At 52.1% G+C, this 14,958-nt stretch overlaps 7 protein-coding genes across 7 annotated transcripts; 3 read left to right on the top strand and 4 right to left on the bottom strand.

Annotated features, from left to right (window-relative positions):
- Window positions 1-105: 105 nt before the first annotated feature.
- Window positions 106-917, top strand: PC9H_005423 (uncharacterized protein; the record flags this gene model as incomplete). Its single annotated transcript, XM_036774996.1, has 2 exons — window positions 106-291; window positions 342-917. 2 exons carry the CDS (start codon window positions 106-108, stop codon window positions 915-917), a joined length of 762 nt encoding a protein of 253 aa, XP_036633498.1.
- Window positions 918-1,498: 581 nt separating this feature from the next.
- On the bottom strand, window positions 1,499-2,542 carry PC9H_005422 (uncharacterized protein; the record flags this gene model as incomplete). The annotated part of the gene is made up of 1 exon (XM_036774995.1): window positions 1,499-2,542. One exon carries the CDS (start codon window positions 2,540-2,542, stop codon window positions 1,499-1,501), a length of 1,044 nt encoding a protein of 347 aa, XP_036633497.1.
- Window positions 2,543-3,081: 539 nt separating this feature from the next.
- MOB1 (Mitotic exit network component) lies at window positions 3,082-4,233 on the top strand (the record flags this gene model as incomplete). Its single annotated transcript, XM_036774994.1, has 8 exons — window positions 3,082-3,101; window positions 3,219-3,306; window positions 3,407-3,479; window positions 3,538-3,605; window positions 3,664-3,689; window positions 3,745-3,878; window positions 3,928-4,047; window positions 4,106-4,233. The coding sequence occupies 8 exons, from the start codon at window positions 3,082-3,084 to the stop codon at window positions 4,231-4,233; spliced, it is 657 nt and encodes a 218-aa protein (XP_036633496.1).
- Window positions 4,234-4,333: 100 nt separating this feature from the next.
- Window positions 4,334-4,837, bottom strand: PC9H_005420 (uncharacterized protein; the record flags this gene model as incomplete). Its single annotated transcript, XM_036774993.1, has 1 exon — window positions 4,334-4,837. The coding sequence occupies one exon, from the start codon at window positions 4,835-4,837 to the stop codon at window positions 4,334-4,336; it is 504 nt and encodes a 167-aa protein (XP_036633495.1).
- Window positions 4,838-5,157: 320 nt separating this feature from the next.
- PC9H_005419 (uncharacterized protein) lies at window positions 5,158-6,607 on the top strand (the record flags this gene model as incomplete). Its single annotated transcript, XM_036774992.1, has 7 exons — window positions 5,158-5,272; window positions 5,326-5,422; window positions 5,480-5,810; window positions 5,870-5,927; window positions 5,979-6,073; window positions 6,129-6,485; window positions 6,542-6,607. The coding sequence occupies 7 exons, from the start codon at window positions 5,158-5,160 to the stop codon at window positions 6,605-6,607; spliced, it is 1,119 nt and encodes a 372-aa protein (XP_036633494.1).
- Window positions 6,608-6,967: 360 nt separating this feature from the next.
- On the bottom strand, window positions 6,968-8,871 carry CBH1_5 (Exoglucanase 1; the record flags this gene model as incomplete). Its single annotated transcript, XM_036774991.1, has 7 exons — window positions 6,968-6,987; window positions 7,049-7,111; window positions 7,170-7,735; window positions 7,786-8,093; window positions 8,148-8,219; window positions 8,278-8,619; window positions 8,677-8,871. The coding sequence occupies 7 exons, from the start codon at window positions 8,869-8,871 to the stop codon at window positions 6,968-6,970; spliced, it is 1,566 nt and encodes a 521-aa protein (XP_036633493.1).
- Window positions 8,872-9,771: 900 nt separating this feature from the next.
- On the bottom strand, window positions 9,772-14,583 carry PC9H_005417 (uncharacterized protein; the record flags this gene model as incomplete). The annotated part of the gene is made up of 9 exons (XM_036774990.1): window positions 9,772-10,452; window positions 10,522-10,669; window positions 10,737-11,259; window positions 11,312-11,355; window positions 11,410-11,598; window positions 11,662-13,124; window positions 13,482-13,577; window positions 13,631-14,075; window positions 14,129-14,583. 9 exons carry the CDS (start codon window positions 14,581-14,583, stop codon window positions 9,772-9,774), a joined length of 4,044 nt encoding a protein of 1,347 aa, XP_036633492.1.
- Window positions 14,584-14,958: the final 375 nt, after the last annotated feature.

Genomic DNA, 14,958 nt, shown 5'->3' with positions numbered 1-14,958 from the left:
CGATGTTTGAATCCAAGTGAATTTCATTCAAGCGGAGTCACAATGCTGTGTAGTGGCGCCAGTCGGCCCATTGTGCTCCTAGCTGTCTCTTGCTGCACAACCACCATGTCAAGAACAATCACCACCTTTGCGGAAGAATCGCACACATCATTGAATCTCAAAGTGCTTGCTACTTCCTCCCCCGAGGCTCTCGTAGATCAAGCCACCAAAAAGTTATTGGCTGCAGGAATACAGCTCATCGAATTCAGGTACCAACTATATCGTCGCATGGGTGTTCCTGCCGTCGTAATGGTGAGTCTGGTTGATGTAAGGTCACGAACTGCTCATTATCATCTCAATAGAACCCTTGCTATCTGGTAGACGATGACCGGCTGGACGAAGCCAGCAACATCGTCGCAGATTTAGGCCTCCCACTTACTTCCCCTTTATTGACGAATGCAAATACCGAAGGCAAATTCGTAACGCTGAGCCGGCTGCACCGCATCACAACCAGCACCGCACCAGGCTCACAACAATTCCTGCAGCTCCTACCCGCCTCATTTACAGGCTTCGCGCCCTCCGATCTCATCCCTTCCCCGTCCTCCGAAGCAAGAATCCGCATACCGAGGGAATCGGCCGTCTACGCCTGTCTTCTCCGCATCCTAGCTCTCTCTCCAAGACATGATCCGACACGGCGACAGGCGTTGAGCGATTTGTCGATGCTAACGATGTACCATATGTATGGTATGGAGGGGTACTCTGAAGATGACGACAACCTCGCTCCTGAGGATGACCCAGCGATACAGGGAGCCCTGGCGAGAGTGCGCGAGTGGAGCTGGAATAGGGAGTGGCGTGCAGGCGAGGAGTGGATAGGCGACCTGTTGTACGCCTTCGTCCAGGGTGATTATCAGGACGCCTATATTCCATGGTCTGATTGATGATTGTCTGCACACTGGGCGAAAGTATGTGGATGGAAATGTGTTCGCCAGCGATCACCCATCGCCTCATGATGGATTACTTCCATTGATACAAAAATGTACGGACACGGCAAATATGGGGCTCGTCGCCGCATTCTTGCCAAGGCATCTAGGTTGAGCGGCGGAATTCCTATGTTTCAGTTGCGCATCTCGCTGCCATCGTTGTCGCTGAGGGTGGAGATAGTTGATATGATCGGATAGCTGGTAAAGGTCAAAGTCGATGAACATTTTCTTGTGGACGAGCCATCAGAGAGGAACATGATGTCTACGACAACGGACTCTGCTTCCTTCCATGATTTGGGGCGGCTCGATGCGAAAATGCACGTCCAACGTCTGGGCTTGGTCAAGATCAAGACAGAAGGGGGAAGCTAGTCACCAATAGCGCTTGGATCGACAGCATTTTGGGATGTACATAGTAGTGTTGTCATTGAAAGTAGCAACAAGTCATTCATAGGCTCTTGTACATCGTAATTGAAGCCTCCGAGACGGAAGTGTTCGCATACTGAGAGAAAATTTGAGAGAATCCTAGTGATACAGAAAAATCACACTTCTAAATCCATTTCCATTGGATCGCAGTCTATGAACTGCTCAAATAAGCTATCTTCAACTTGGGAAGGCGACAAGTCCAGCGGATTGGAGGCGCGGAAAGTGGTATCAGAATGGCCTTCAGGTGGAGGGGTTTGTGTAAAGAGTAATTGGATAAAATCTTCCACGAAGGCCAAATCTGCTCTTGACGCACCTATAGAACCTGGTACATTGACCATTGTTCCCGTGTCCGGCGTGGAAATCTTGACAATATCGCCAGCTGAACCTGGGATATCGCGGTACTCAGACCGTGCGGTCTCCAGTTCTGAATTCGACGACGAGAAATCGGGGAAATCTATACTGCGAAGCGGCGACAAAGGATCCGTCCATGTGTCGAGGGAGGCCGGCCACGTTGCGCTGGACATAAGCAAAGAGGATCCAGAGTAATCAAAGTATGGTGGACTGCTAGATGGATGAACAGAGGTGGCGTCCGAGTCCAAAAGCTCTCGAAGAGGTGGAGATAACACCATTGGAGAACAGCTGTCTCTGCGGGGCGAAAGTGCGTGCGGTAGAGACGCGTCATTCGTAGCTGAATCACCGGCCGAATCAATGGCCGAAGGAGGTGTCGGAGAGGCGCCATGACCTATTTCGTGTCTCGGAGACCCTTGGACGTGCGCCGAAGTCTCCACATCGCCAACCCCCATTTCTCGAGGAGATTCCCTAGATTTGTTTCTCTGTTTCTTCGCTGGAAGCGGTTCATCGAGCTTGCAATAGGCACGGATGGTGTCCGACGCCATATACCACGGCTTCCTCTCGTCCCACGTCATCTTCGACCAGCCTGCCCTGCATCCAAGGCGACGCACCCTACAGAAAAGGGTGAAGGCAGTCACGTTTGGGCGCCTTCGTCCATTGAAATCCAATTCAGATAGATCGATGACGCGGTTGACGAGTTCCTGGATCTCGGGCAAAAGTAGAATTTCAATGGCCCGTTCGTCGTAGTCTGGTACATTCGCCGCCAGTTGCGCGACATTATGATAGGAAGGAAAAGGCGAATTCTGCATGCTTTGAAAAAATCGTTGAGGCACGGCATAACCTCCAGAGTTTTTATGGTCTTATCAATCTTGCGGCGGTGACTTTGGAGGTGGCAGGTAGCATCTGGCAGCCTGTCGAGAGCGCAGCAGGTTGCGCCATATCCCAGGCTGTTCGCCGTACGACTCACATTCCCAAGAGGGATGAAAATGAGTCTCGAGACTCGCAGCGTGGGGCGCGCCCCCGTTGCTATCCGAATCAAAATTTGCCTGAGGTTGGGCGACATTTATGTTGACTCAGCATGATGCACAGCAATCCTAGATGTGAGTAGACCCTCGGGCATAATGCACTTACCTTGTGGTGGCGTCCAGAGAGAGGCAAGTACGAGCGGGAGGTTGGTCGTGGTCACGAATACGACTTACATAAGCGTAGCCCCTGATCTCAACGAGCGCTTAGATGCCACTGCTCGTCGCGAAGCGGCGAAGGAGATCTTGCTGCCGTACTCCTTCCGTTGGTTCCCCGCCATTTAGGTGGAGACACTCGAAGGTACTATAATCCACACCGCTCAGCAATGTCTTCCTTCTTTGGCCTGTAAGTGCATCGATATTTCAGTATAGTAACGCCGATCTCAGAACCCGCTGCCTCGCCGCGCCATCTCACCTTTATCCCACTGCCGATTCGTGAACTACACGTTGCACATACGATCAGAGGGAAAACGCGAACTTTCAAGCCGCGTAAAGATGTCCCCGAGGGTACGAAGCAATATCAGTTGAGAAAGTACGCCGAGGCAACTTTGGTGAGTTGTAGCCGTTTACTCGAGCGATAGATAATTGATCACCTCCCCGGAACTAAACTTACCGTTCGCAACGTTTCCTACTTCGTTTAATCGCGTGTAGGGATCGGGAAACCTCAGGCTAGCCGTACAGCTTCCGGAAGGCGAAGATCTGAATGAATGGTTAGCTGTGCACGGTGCGTTCTCTACCTTTCGCTGGATCCTGGGTTCTTAGTGACTGCAACAACGCTACAGCCGTTGATTTCTTCAACCACTTAAACATGCTTTACGGGACCGTCACCGAATTCTGCACTCCACAAGAGGTACTATTAATTCATCATCATTGTCCATCTGGTCCTTGACTGAGGCTTGGGCCTGCAGTGTCCAATTATGTCCGCTGGCCCAAGGTGAATCGCTCAGCTATTTGCCTCCCACAAGAATATTCTAAATATCCAACGGTAGATACGAATACCTCTGGGAAGATGGTGTGAAGTATAAACGGCCAACCAAGCTAGCGGCTCCAGAATATGTCGACGCGTTGATGAACTGGGCTCAGGGCTTGCTTGACGATCCCAACGTATTCCCGAACAGAATCGGCAAGTATCCTCCAATTTCGCGTCAACGCTGGTGTTAAAGGGCTTGTAGGTGTACCGTTTCCAAGGAACTTCAGAGATACAGTGCGAACGATTGTGAGGAGATTGTTCAGGGTGTACGCCCATATATACAGCAACCACTTTGACCATATATGTGCTTTGGGCATCGAAGGTACACTTTTTGGCTTGTTTCGATAATTCGGGCCGGCTAACATCTCCTGACTGTTCAGCCCATTTAAACACCAGCTACCGACACTTCTTCCTGTTTGTCAACGAGTTCGACTTGGTCGACAAAAAGGAGCTAGCCCCTCTGGATGAATTGAACGACGCGATTTTAGCTGAGGACAAGGCTAGGTAACGTAGATGTTGGTAGAGCGTCACATCGGTATTAGGAGCTGTAATTATATACCACGAGGCCATGAAGGAGTCTGTAGTCCGCAATCAGTTGGTCCTTTCTGTCAGGGGGCATAAATTCGTTCCCCCTTGTATGTCTTTCCGTTCTCGTCAAGCAACTTCTTCAACCGTGTTGCCACCTCCTTCACGCAATCTCTTGCTTCTTCGAGACCCTTCCAGCATCCTCCAATGCTCCAGCATTCGGAGCAGGCTTTACTGGCAATATTCATCGTCTCCAACTCCAGTTCGCCCCGTGCGTGCAGGGCACAGACAATGTCCATTAACCGGTTAAATCCGGTGAACCAGGTAGAGATGCCCCGTTCGGGGTTCAGTGTAACGTCCGTCACCAGGTAGGACGACGAGAGGTTTATGCAATGTCGCAGGACTTTCTGGTCAATAATATTTTGCGATGTGGAAGTGGAAGTGGAAGGTGTGCCGGTGGTATCATTAGATGGGGCAGCTGCGTCGGTCGTGGCTACGCGGTGCATGCGGGGTATCACTTTGATCACGAACTTGCTGTAGTCTGTAGGGGTGTTTTGGACGGCCTGCCAGCGAAACATGAGGCGCATGGTTAATGGTTGACGGAGAGTCTTAAAAGCTACACGCACCGGCAACTCCATTGGTCCCGCGAGGTCTTGGCTAGCCTAGAACATCCCAATTGTAAACAAAGGGGCTAGCCATCGATTGCGTCCCACTCACATCCAAGAACACAACGATACAAAACGACGATCGTTGGGCGGATCGTCGGGGCGGGGCACTAGAAGCGTTAAACGCCGGCCGACATGATCAGGGGCAGGGGTAGATATTCGGCCGTTGCCGAGCGCGTCTGATTTCCGCGTCGCCCAAGTTCAACTTCACCAGACACCACGACACTACCGACGCCCAAAAAATGTCGCAAGTGCTGAAGACTCTCCTTGAGGGACTCACGCCGCCGCCGTTCTACAATCCTGTGGAATACGACGGTTGGGAGTATCGGTGGAGGGTATTTACCTTCCGTCCAGCCTGTGCGTATTGTATCCACCCTCCACGTACCCCGTTTACCGAGAATTTCTTCTAGATTTCAAAACGGAAGTGGGGCTCCTTGCGGGATTGCTGCTTGTAGTTGTCTTCTTCCTATGGGGGAAGTCCCAAAATTCCCGGAGAGCAAAGAAGTGGTACGTGTCGTGCAGGAGCTGTACGTTTCGTATCATCTAACGGGCGGCGAACTTTAGGATGGACGCGCACCTGCCGCTGCTCACGTCTCAGTTCTCCAAGCCTTCGGTAGATGGCTTGAAATCTGACGGGTACAGCGACTTCTTCAACTTTTCGACTGGGCGTCGCGCTGTTACCTCGCTACATACCATCTTTACCTTCAGACCGCGTCACGACTTGCTTCAGATGGTATACCAGATTGTCTGGGGCTTGGTTGAAGTACAAACCACCTACCCTGACGACCTGCAGTTGGATTTCAAACTGAACGAAGGTACCTTGGAAAGCGGCTTCGTATGGGCGGTCGTCAAGAAGGATGAACTCAGGACGATCAGAGATGCCAGATGGGATTTGGTGCGTTGGCCACTATACATTCACTTCACTTTCTATATGTCTTACTTGCGTAATCGTAGACCTTCACCAAGACGACTGAGAATCCGGCCCTTCCAGCACAGTTCTCCATCATGGCTGGTGGGTTCGACAGTGCTTGATACCCGTCCGCGAAGAATAACATCCCCCTAGAACAAGCGGATATTACGGAGACCATCCTTAAGACAACTAGCCTTGTACAACTCCTCAAAGACCCCGCCATCTTACCTTATTTCCGATCACTGACCGTACGTCGTTTACTATGGCCATCCTCATGTGTTCTGTGCCTACGTTTGTTTTCAGATCACTGACCAACCACGCGAGCGCCCTGTACTCCCTTCAGAGTCTGTCCCTCTACCGCCAACCGAAAAACATCTAATTCTATCCCTTAACTGCCCTCCACCATCATCTGCTGACGTCACAGTTCCCTTCATCACGTCTCTCTTCCCATTCATCGACTCGCTCCCCAAGGTCTCTCTGCGCCCAGACACAAAGACTAAGCTGAAGAAGATTAGGGAGGAAGTCGATAAGGCAATCAGGGAAGAAGCGGGTAGAGAGAAGAAAGAGGAGTTGGAGCAACAGCTTGAGGAGAAGAAGGCTGAGAAGAAGAGGCAGGAGCAGGAGAGAATATCGAAGCTGAGCGCAGCGGAGCAACAAAAGGTAAGTTGGAAAGTTCTTGCGAGATCTATGTTTGTTGAAATGCGCTGGAATCATAGATTTTGGACCGTGAACGAAAGCGCTCGCTGAGGAAGCAGCAGGGAAAAGTATCTGTCCGAAAGTAATGGTATATCTTTGTTTATTATTTAATACCTATACTTTTCTCGATGTTGTGATACCCTACTCTCCCTCGCCCTTGTCTTCACTCGTCAGATCTCTCCACGCTGTCAAGATGGCGCTAAATGGCGATAGACCCTGTAGGTCTCTCGTCAAGCAAGGCTCCATGGACTAAGTAATTCGTGACTGACTACAACTTTGGGGAATTTGGGGGACATAACTATCACCCTGTACCCAGTTGGCTCAGTATGAATGAGAATGATCATAAGCTGAATGGGATAACATCATAACAATAATACAATTTTGTTGTTTATTGTATTTTTTGTGCTCATTCCTCCTCGATCCCTGCACGCCTTCATACCAGCTGTTCAGAAACACTGAGAATAGACTAGACAAAGACAAAGAAGTGATTAGCGAGAGGTAACGGTGGAACTTGATGATCGACTTACAGTCGTTAATAACATGGCAGGTGAATGGAGAAACACAGGCGGTGGGGCCGGTGTAGTTGATACCTATGCGATGAGGCAAAATCAGTGACGAAGGTTGCTTTAGTGTCATTAATACACTTACCGCCGCACTGAGCCCATTGGGGGACTGTGCCAGAAGGAGCAGTCGGGGTTGTGCCGCTGGAGGTCGTGCTGGGAGTAGACGATGTAACTGGGGTAGACGACGTAGGAGGGGTAGAGCCGCCGCTGAAGGTCGAACCAATGGGGCCGTACTTGATGTTCGAGTACGTAACCGAAGCATTCGGGTGTTGTGCCTCAACGTCGGCGGGGACACCAGATGTGGTAGCGCAAGCGCCACGGGAGACACCCGGGAGGGACGGGTCCTTGTCGGTGGGGAAGTCCGAGTCGAGCCAGAGCATGTTGACGGCGTGGTCATCCCAGACACTGAGGACCAACACCATGCCGTTGTCGAAGGACTTGCCCATCTGTCTGAGTCCGCCCTTGGTGGCGAAGTAGTTGTTGTCGCCGAAGGCAGACTTCTGGGCCGCGCAGAAGTCACCGGTGATGGAATCGTAGGGGTCGAGTCCTGGGACGCTGGTTACTGAGTTCTGGATAACAACGCCGTCCTGAACGTAGACTCTGCGGATTTCGACGAGGTCTCCGCTGGAGGTGTTGTCGGCGGTGATGAATCTAGCGCGGTTCAGTATACCATTTAATAGATTGCACCAATATCGACTCACTGAGTTACGACAGTGATCTTCTTGCTGGTGTCAACAGTCTTGCCCAAGCCAAGGAAGGAGCGGTCTCCCATACGGTAGGAGTTGAAGTCACATCCATCCTTGTCACAGACGCCAGCATATCTGTTGTCGCCGTCACCGCAATCGGTGCCAGTGCAACGGAAGAGGCCGTCGGTGCTGCAAGGGTGGGGAGTGTAGGCGGCAGCCATCGAGTTGGCTTCCCAGATATCCATCTCACCGCAGCAGGCACCGAAGTTTCCGGCTCCCGAGTTGGGATCGCTCGACGAGCCAGTCCAGCCGACGTTGTTGGCCTAGGCATATCATGATTACAAGATGTTATGCATCGATGGTTCAAAGACACTTACCACTCCTCCAATGAACTTGAGATCGTGGGGGCACTGGGAGTCACAGTAGCCAGTACCGAATCTCGCACCAGCCTAGCGAATAACTATTATTAGCATATTGAGACCGAAGACGTTCGCCACTGGCACATACCGCGTTGGTAGAGGAAACACCACCGTCTGCTGGCATCTCTGAGAAGTAGAGGGCACCGTTCAAGCCACAGGGAAGGTTGGACATGTCGACGTCGAAGGTGAATTCTTGGTTCTTCAAGTTGAAGGTCTTGTAGTGGGTGTTGTCCTCCATGAGGTACACTCGGGAACCGATGTTCTTGTTGGCGCCAGTGGTGACAAATTTGAGGGTAAGGGCATTGCCAGAGGTGGTAATACCGTATGTGCCGCTGTAGTCAGCACCGTCGAGGGCGCAGTTGGCGGCACAGGCGGCGCCGTCATTGGGCGGGCACAGAGTCGCGTCGAAGGTGTTGCCGGTGTAGCAGTTCTATATGGGGCTTTGAATTAGCTTTGAGCATCCAAAGTGGAGACGAGTGGAGCTTACAGTCGCGCCGCTGGTAGAGTGCAACCAACGCCAGTTGGAATCAAGGGTAACAGCGCGGTTCAGGCTGGTGCAGCCGCTCGCGGTACATTGCTGAACAGTGAGAGGAGGGTGGGTCTCCGTCGTCAACGTGCCGATTTGTTGACCAAAGGCCATGGCGCAGAATGCGAGAGCGGTAAGAGCGATTTTGTTGAACATAGCGAGTTACTGTGTAGCCGAAAGACCTTGAGAGTTGCTGAGAACCGTACCGATGCAGAAGTGGAGTAAGAACCATCGAGTTTATATAGTAAGATGCTATTCCGACTCAAGTTCCTATCAGGCATCGGCAAAGGATAGTTATGTCCACTGTACTGCTGGGGCCGAAGTGTGCCCGGTAGATAATGAGATAATGGTTAATTAACGCGAGGAGTGGTTGAAGAGTTGATCCGTCGCGGGTGATAGGACGAAGGCGGCGGTAGGTGCACTGCGTGGTACATATAGAGTCCTTCCCGACAGGTGACACCCATGATCCAGCGCTTCGTCGTAGTAGAACGGTAACACACGGCTGCAGGGGCCGAGAAGGGGCCGATTGTACTTCTACCGTGGATGTACTATGTAGTGTAGCCAAGGAAAGCATACGTGATCACGGCAACATCGTGGGCGTAGTGATATGTTCACGTACGCACAAATGGTATGTCGGATTATCCTCGCTTCGCCTAGATGAATGTCCCAGGAAGTGACGAAGTTGAGAAAACATTGCCGCTTCAGCACAGAATAACAGGTGCCGTTGTTCTAGTGAATATTATTTAGTAAGGCGCGGGTGTGAACGATCTTTCTAATGCGTCTCTCTTGTTGATAAACTGAGAGCACGTTGACCTTATGAGTATGTCTGCACGTCACCTAGGCTATTGGCTGAGTAGGGTACGCGTTGCTGGTCGACAGACTGTTTGCTGGTTGATAAGGGCACGGATGCTTCCTTAAGTCCGTGGCCACCTGACAGACTGGCGATGTGTGAGGTTGTGCTTCAATAGTGAGGCCGTGAATTTGATAGGTGGGCATAACGAATATACAACTAGTTGCTGGGTATTGATATTAACAGGGTATAGGACCTTCGTTGAGTCATGTCGAAGTTGGGGGACTTTCATCTACGGCATCGGCATTCTCCTTCGACGGAGCTGCCGTACCATTTGCTGATGTTGACTGTTCAGGCGCTGTGGCAGAAACTGCAGCACCCCACCTGGCGCCCCAGTTTGTGAAGAACTGTAGCAGCCACATGGGCTTAATCGTCGGATTATCCACCACATCCCTTTCATCCTCGCCAAGCTTGAGACCTTCTTCGCCAACGTCTTCATCTCCTTCCGTGCCGACATCCTCCCTGTGGATAATCTTTTCCCTCTCAACGATACTCTCTTCTTCGGCCTCACTCTCTGTCCTGCCCAGCGAATCGACCAACCTCTCTCTCCCGTCTAAAGTCCACTGCACCCTATCAAACTTTCCGTGTGCGCCGTACACGCCCTGTTTGACCCTGCGTCTTCCCCCCGAACCAAATACCTTCTCTCTTAACGCAAGAACTTTGTGCCGAGGCATACTGGCCATTCTCCACAGATCATGCAGTCTGAACTGATCCGATTCGTATAATAGAGTGTTGGTTTCCTGAGTGGATACAGCTGCCTGAGCACGAGAAGCTTCCAGGGCGGCCAGAATTTTGGTATGCGACTCGAGCTCAGTGAGAAAGGCAAGGTGCGATTGGTAGTCCGAACGGAGGGAAGCGTTTGTCGCCGACAGCTGGTTGGCAAAGATCTAGGCAAGAAAAATACATCCGAGTTAGAAAAGGTCAATCGAGCAAACGAGTAACGTATCCAAACCCACCTCAAGGCACTGCATCACATTAACCAAATGCTCTTCTCTGCGTGACAGAACGAGATAATGCCCGCATAGTTCCACATCGATCTTCATCTGGTCTGGGGTTAGCACTCGGATATCTCGGAACGCCGCCAGGTCATGAAAGCTACGCCGCCTGCTCGACAAACATCAGTAAGCCCCCGATCATCCCCTCCCCCTTCGTACAAGTTACGATTACATACCTTTTAGCCTCGCGACGAAGCCTTCTCTGCCTCGGCGTCTGGCCAAAGAAGTCGTCCATGCCTTCGTCCGCACTTCCAGTTGCTCCAGAGTCTTGTACGGGCAGAGTCTCTCCCCGCCGCACATTCCGCTTCTTCCTTACCATACGCTTCACAATATCTTGAGACTGGTTGACACCATCCGTCTCTTCGACGTCGCTTTCAGAGCCGCTTCCATGGCCCTGAGAATCGCCTTCAGCATCAACGATACCTCGGGCACTCAATGGGTCCGACCAGCTTAACACCCTATTCTGCACGATACGTTTACCCCAAGGTCGCTTCCTCGTCTGAACATCGAAGGCCTCGACTTTGCGCTTGTAGTCACTGATTTCGGCCCCACCCTCGCCATTCAACGCAACCAAAGACGAACCGTAGTTGTTCGCAAATAGGTTGAGCGTAGAGTTCGCGGCAGAGGGCTCATTCGAAGTCTGCTTGAGTTTGCTTGGTGTCCCAAAGGTATGGAAAGGATTAGACTCAATACGGTCGGCTAGGATCAACAATAAATACATGGGGTGAATACAAAAAAGCTCAATACTCACAAATCGGCGAGACCTGTCCACTGCTTAACAGGTCTTCATCATCCCTAAGCAGATCATACCTTAGTGAGGTCACACAAGGAAGTCAAACCAATACCAACCCACTATAGAATGGATGCAACGTCGGACTCTGTGTTGACCCGTGCCCTGCGCCGAGCCTCGGGGGTGTCAGAAACCCAGTATCAATCAAATTGAGTCGGGCCTTCGCATCCGCGCTCGTTCGTGGCGCATCTCCAAAAGGATTAACATCGTCCTTTTTGCGTTTGTTGCGATTATCAGCCAAGTGCCGCCTATGGACCTCCAATCAGCCCACGTATCCCGTACGAACATAAATTACCCCGGCTTGAACGCACCATGACCCAATCTTATCGCGCACCCCGCTCCACCCAGAGAATCCACTGCCAATGGAAGTAGGTCGATCTCTCCGCCTGATTGGGGCCTGACTATTGTCGCTTTCGTCCTCCGTCGAGCGATACCCATCCCTGAACCTCCCGTTTCTCTGCAACACCGGGCTCCCTTGTCGAGTATCCACATCTCCATCGCTAGCTACACCATTATTACCTAGCGCCCATTGGTCGGGCCATCTGACCTTATCTCCCTCTCCCTTCTTCCGCTGTTCCTCGGCGGCGACAGGTCCACTAACAACCTCTTTCTTCGGGCATTGCATCTCCTCGATCAACTCCCTCAGCTTCACGATCTCTAACACATGCCCACTCCACAGCGCCCTCACCGTGCCGCCTACACCCCTCACATTTCCGTCATCCTTCACCCCATCCTTATCCCTCTCCTTCCTATGCCGCCTCCCAACACGCCCTCTTAGCCCCCCGCTCTTCGGGCTCTCCCCAAAACTATCCCGACTATTCTTCCTATCCCTCTCATCATCCGACCTCTCCCTCTCGTGCTTCCTCAACTTCAGCTGCTCCTTCTCCCTCTTCTTATCCCTAATCCTCCCCTCCCGCTCTCCCACCCCAGCAACCATCTCCACAAACGTACTCAAATCCAACAACGGCTCCGACACAACCGCGGCACCGCCCGCCCCCGCACCCCCACTTCCCGGTAACCCTAGCCCTAGCCCAATCCCACTCGCCAGATTCCCGATCCCACTCCCCAAACTCCCAAGCCCACTAAACAATTGGTTGGATGCGATCCCAGCAAACCCGCGGTCGGACCTATCCTTGAAATCTCCCCGCTCGAGCACCGAGCCACCCTCACCCTCGCTCATTGCACCCCGAGCGTCATTGTCGCTATCCCTGTCCTTATCCTTGTCGCCCACCCCTACCGCATTTCCTATATCTCCTAGTTTGCCTTTTATCGCCCGACGCACCCGTCCCCCATCGCCACTGAGCGCTCTCCTAGCTTTCCCACTCGACTCGCCACCTCCCGAGCCGACTTTCGATACATACATCGCATTGATCGACTGAATGATTGCACGGGTAAGTGTGGAGGTAGGCATGTTCATCGGGGTCGAAGCGAGGTTCTTCTTGCTCGCACTAGCGGAACCAGGCGCAAACACAATATCACCTGGCCCGAGCGAGTGCATAAGCGTCGTGGTCGACGTGCCGCCAGGGCCACCGAACACGCTATTAGGTAAAGTGAGATTCGAGAGTGAGCGGTGGTGCCCAGGTCGAGGCGGGGGCAATGAAATAGGGAAGTGCGCTGATGCGAAATGAGATTGGGAATAGTTGGGGGAGTGGAAGGTTAGTGTCGATGCTGATGCTGATGCTGGAGAGGTCGTGGATCCCGATCCGCTGCCGAGGACGTAGATGTTCAGCGTGACGAGGAATTGATGAGGGTGGAGGAACGGATCCTTCGGGACCTAATCATTCGATGAAAAGCGCAGTCAGTGCCATGCCTAAAGATACGGATAAGAGTAGTACGTGACTGGGCGCTGCCAATCAGAGAAGGTAGCTAGCAAGTAATGCCAAGACAGCAATATACAAGAGCATGTCAACAAGCCGCAGAAGCATGCGAAGAAATATGCCCAATAGAAGGGCGACGCAGATGTAAGTCAAAGTGTTCATGTTCGGAGGAAAGGAAAGGAAATCGAGATGATTTTTAAGAGGAGGGGAACGTGGTGATCATACATAATGATGGGTGCGTGTTCGACACGAGGTCGACAAGCATTAATGTACCATGTAGCGGTTTGATACGAGGGGGAACAACCAGCACTCACATGGACGTATCCTAGTGTGACGAGTTTATTACGGGTGGCTAGCACGAGGCTGAGGAGGGCGGAAACGATGCTTGGGTCCGCAACGCGTTCCATCGGCTATACACACAGTCAAGGGCTGATCACGAGCAACATCAAACAGTGACACTAACCTCCACCCCGACGCATGGTTCGCCAATCTCGCTGGTCCACCGCTGTATCCCCTCCACCGTCACATCACACAGCAGCCCGTCGATCACAAACTTCCCGTCCTTGTCTACCATCTTCGGTTTGATAGCCCCGTATCGCGTGTCATACATACCAAAGATCACCAATGCAGCTTGAATCAGCTTCACCAGCTCTAGAACGGTCTTGTTGAACACCGGTTTGTCCTTCGTCTTCACCATGACCACCGCCCCTCCAGCGACACGACCGGGCGACAACGGGGTAGAGTGTTGCGGATTAAGTGTTTTGTAGACTTCTAGAACATTGACGGGCGTCCGCTGAGGTTTCTGCTTCGATTTATGTTGATTCGAAGTCGGCACTGGTGTCGAGCCATCTCCGAACGAGACGTCCGGCAAGTGATACATTGAGATGAACCGGTCTTTCGTTGTATCACTGTCAGAACCACTATGAGAATACACCACTTGTCAAGCAAACCGCCCACATACCTCGGCTCTTCCAAAGTCAGCGCGCTCCTCCCAGAGCACCCCATTCGGAGCAAGTTGATATTCGTATACAGCTGGTCTTTGATCGCGCCAAAGTCCCCGTTCGGTATGTACACGATCGTGAAGTCACTTCGGAATCCCGCCAGAGATGTGTTCATAATGACTCCATGCGGGGTCTGCTTGGGGCGTGCGCCATCGCGCCGAAGGTGGTGAATGGCCTTCTCCCACTCCTCATCGCTTTCCGGGGCCAAAGACAGGACCGGTATGGTGTGGTCCGGGTGTCCTGTATAGACCGTAAGCACAGGCAGACTCCGCTTCCTGTCAACAATCCATTTCTCCACTGCGTACAGCTGGTACCCGTCAATGCGTATATCATTGCGAATGGTGCGAAAGTTGAACGGAATCAAGCACGAGTGGTCCGAGCTGTCGATGATAGGAATCAGGAGGATGTTGTTCATTTCAGTGCCATCGGACGTTAGTGCGTTCACTGGTGGCGCCTGGTGGCGTTGTGGCAAGGTGGCTGTGCCCAGAGGTCACGTGATAGTACATTTACGTCCAAGTCTAGCTATCCGATTGAACTCCTTCAAGTCAGTAGTAGGTGCGGCAGTTGCCAAAGCAATGTGTAGCATTATTTATAGTACCTATAAGCCTCTACCCGCGAGGAATACAGATTCGATCGATGAATAGCCTCGTCTGCTGATAGAATTCGGCGCGGCGACGTACGGGAGAGATATGTATGTGTAGGGATGGGTGCAGCTTTGGAGGGGGGGGATAATCGGCTGTGCATTCTTTGTGAGCCTATGTGAGGCAGAACACTACACTCACCGATTGCC

This window comes from Pleurotus ostreatus (assembly GCF_014466165.1).
Source record: "Pleurotus ostreatus strain PC9 chromosome Unknown scaffold_3, whole genome shotgun sequence".
NCBI lineage: Eukaryota > Fungi > Basidiomycota > Agaricomycetes > Agaricales > Pleurotaceae > Pleurotus > Pleurotus ostreatus.
The sequence above is the reverse complement of the archived record's forward strand: the minus strand, read 5'-3'. Positions and strand labels throughout refer to the sequence as shown.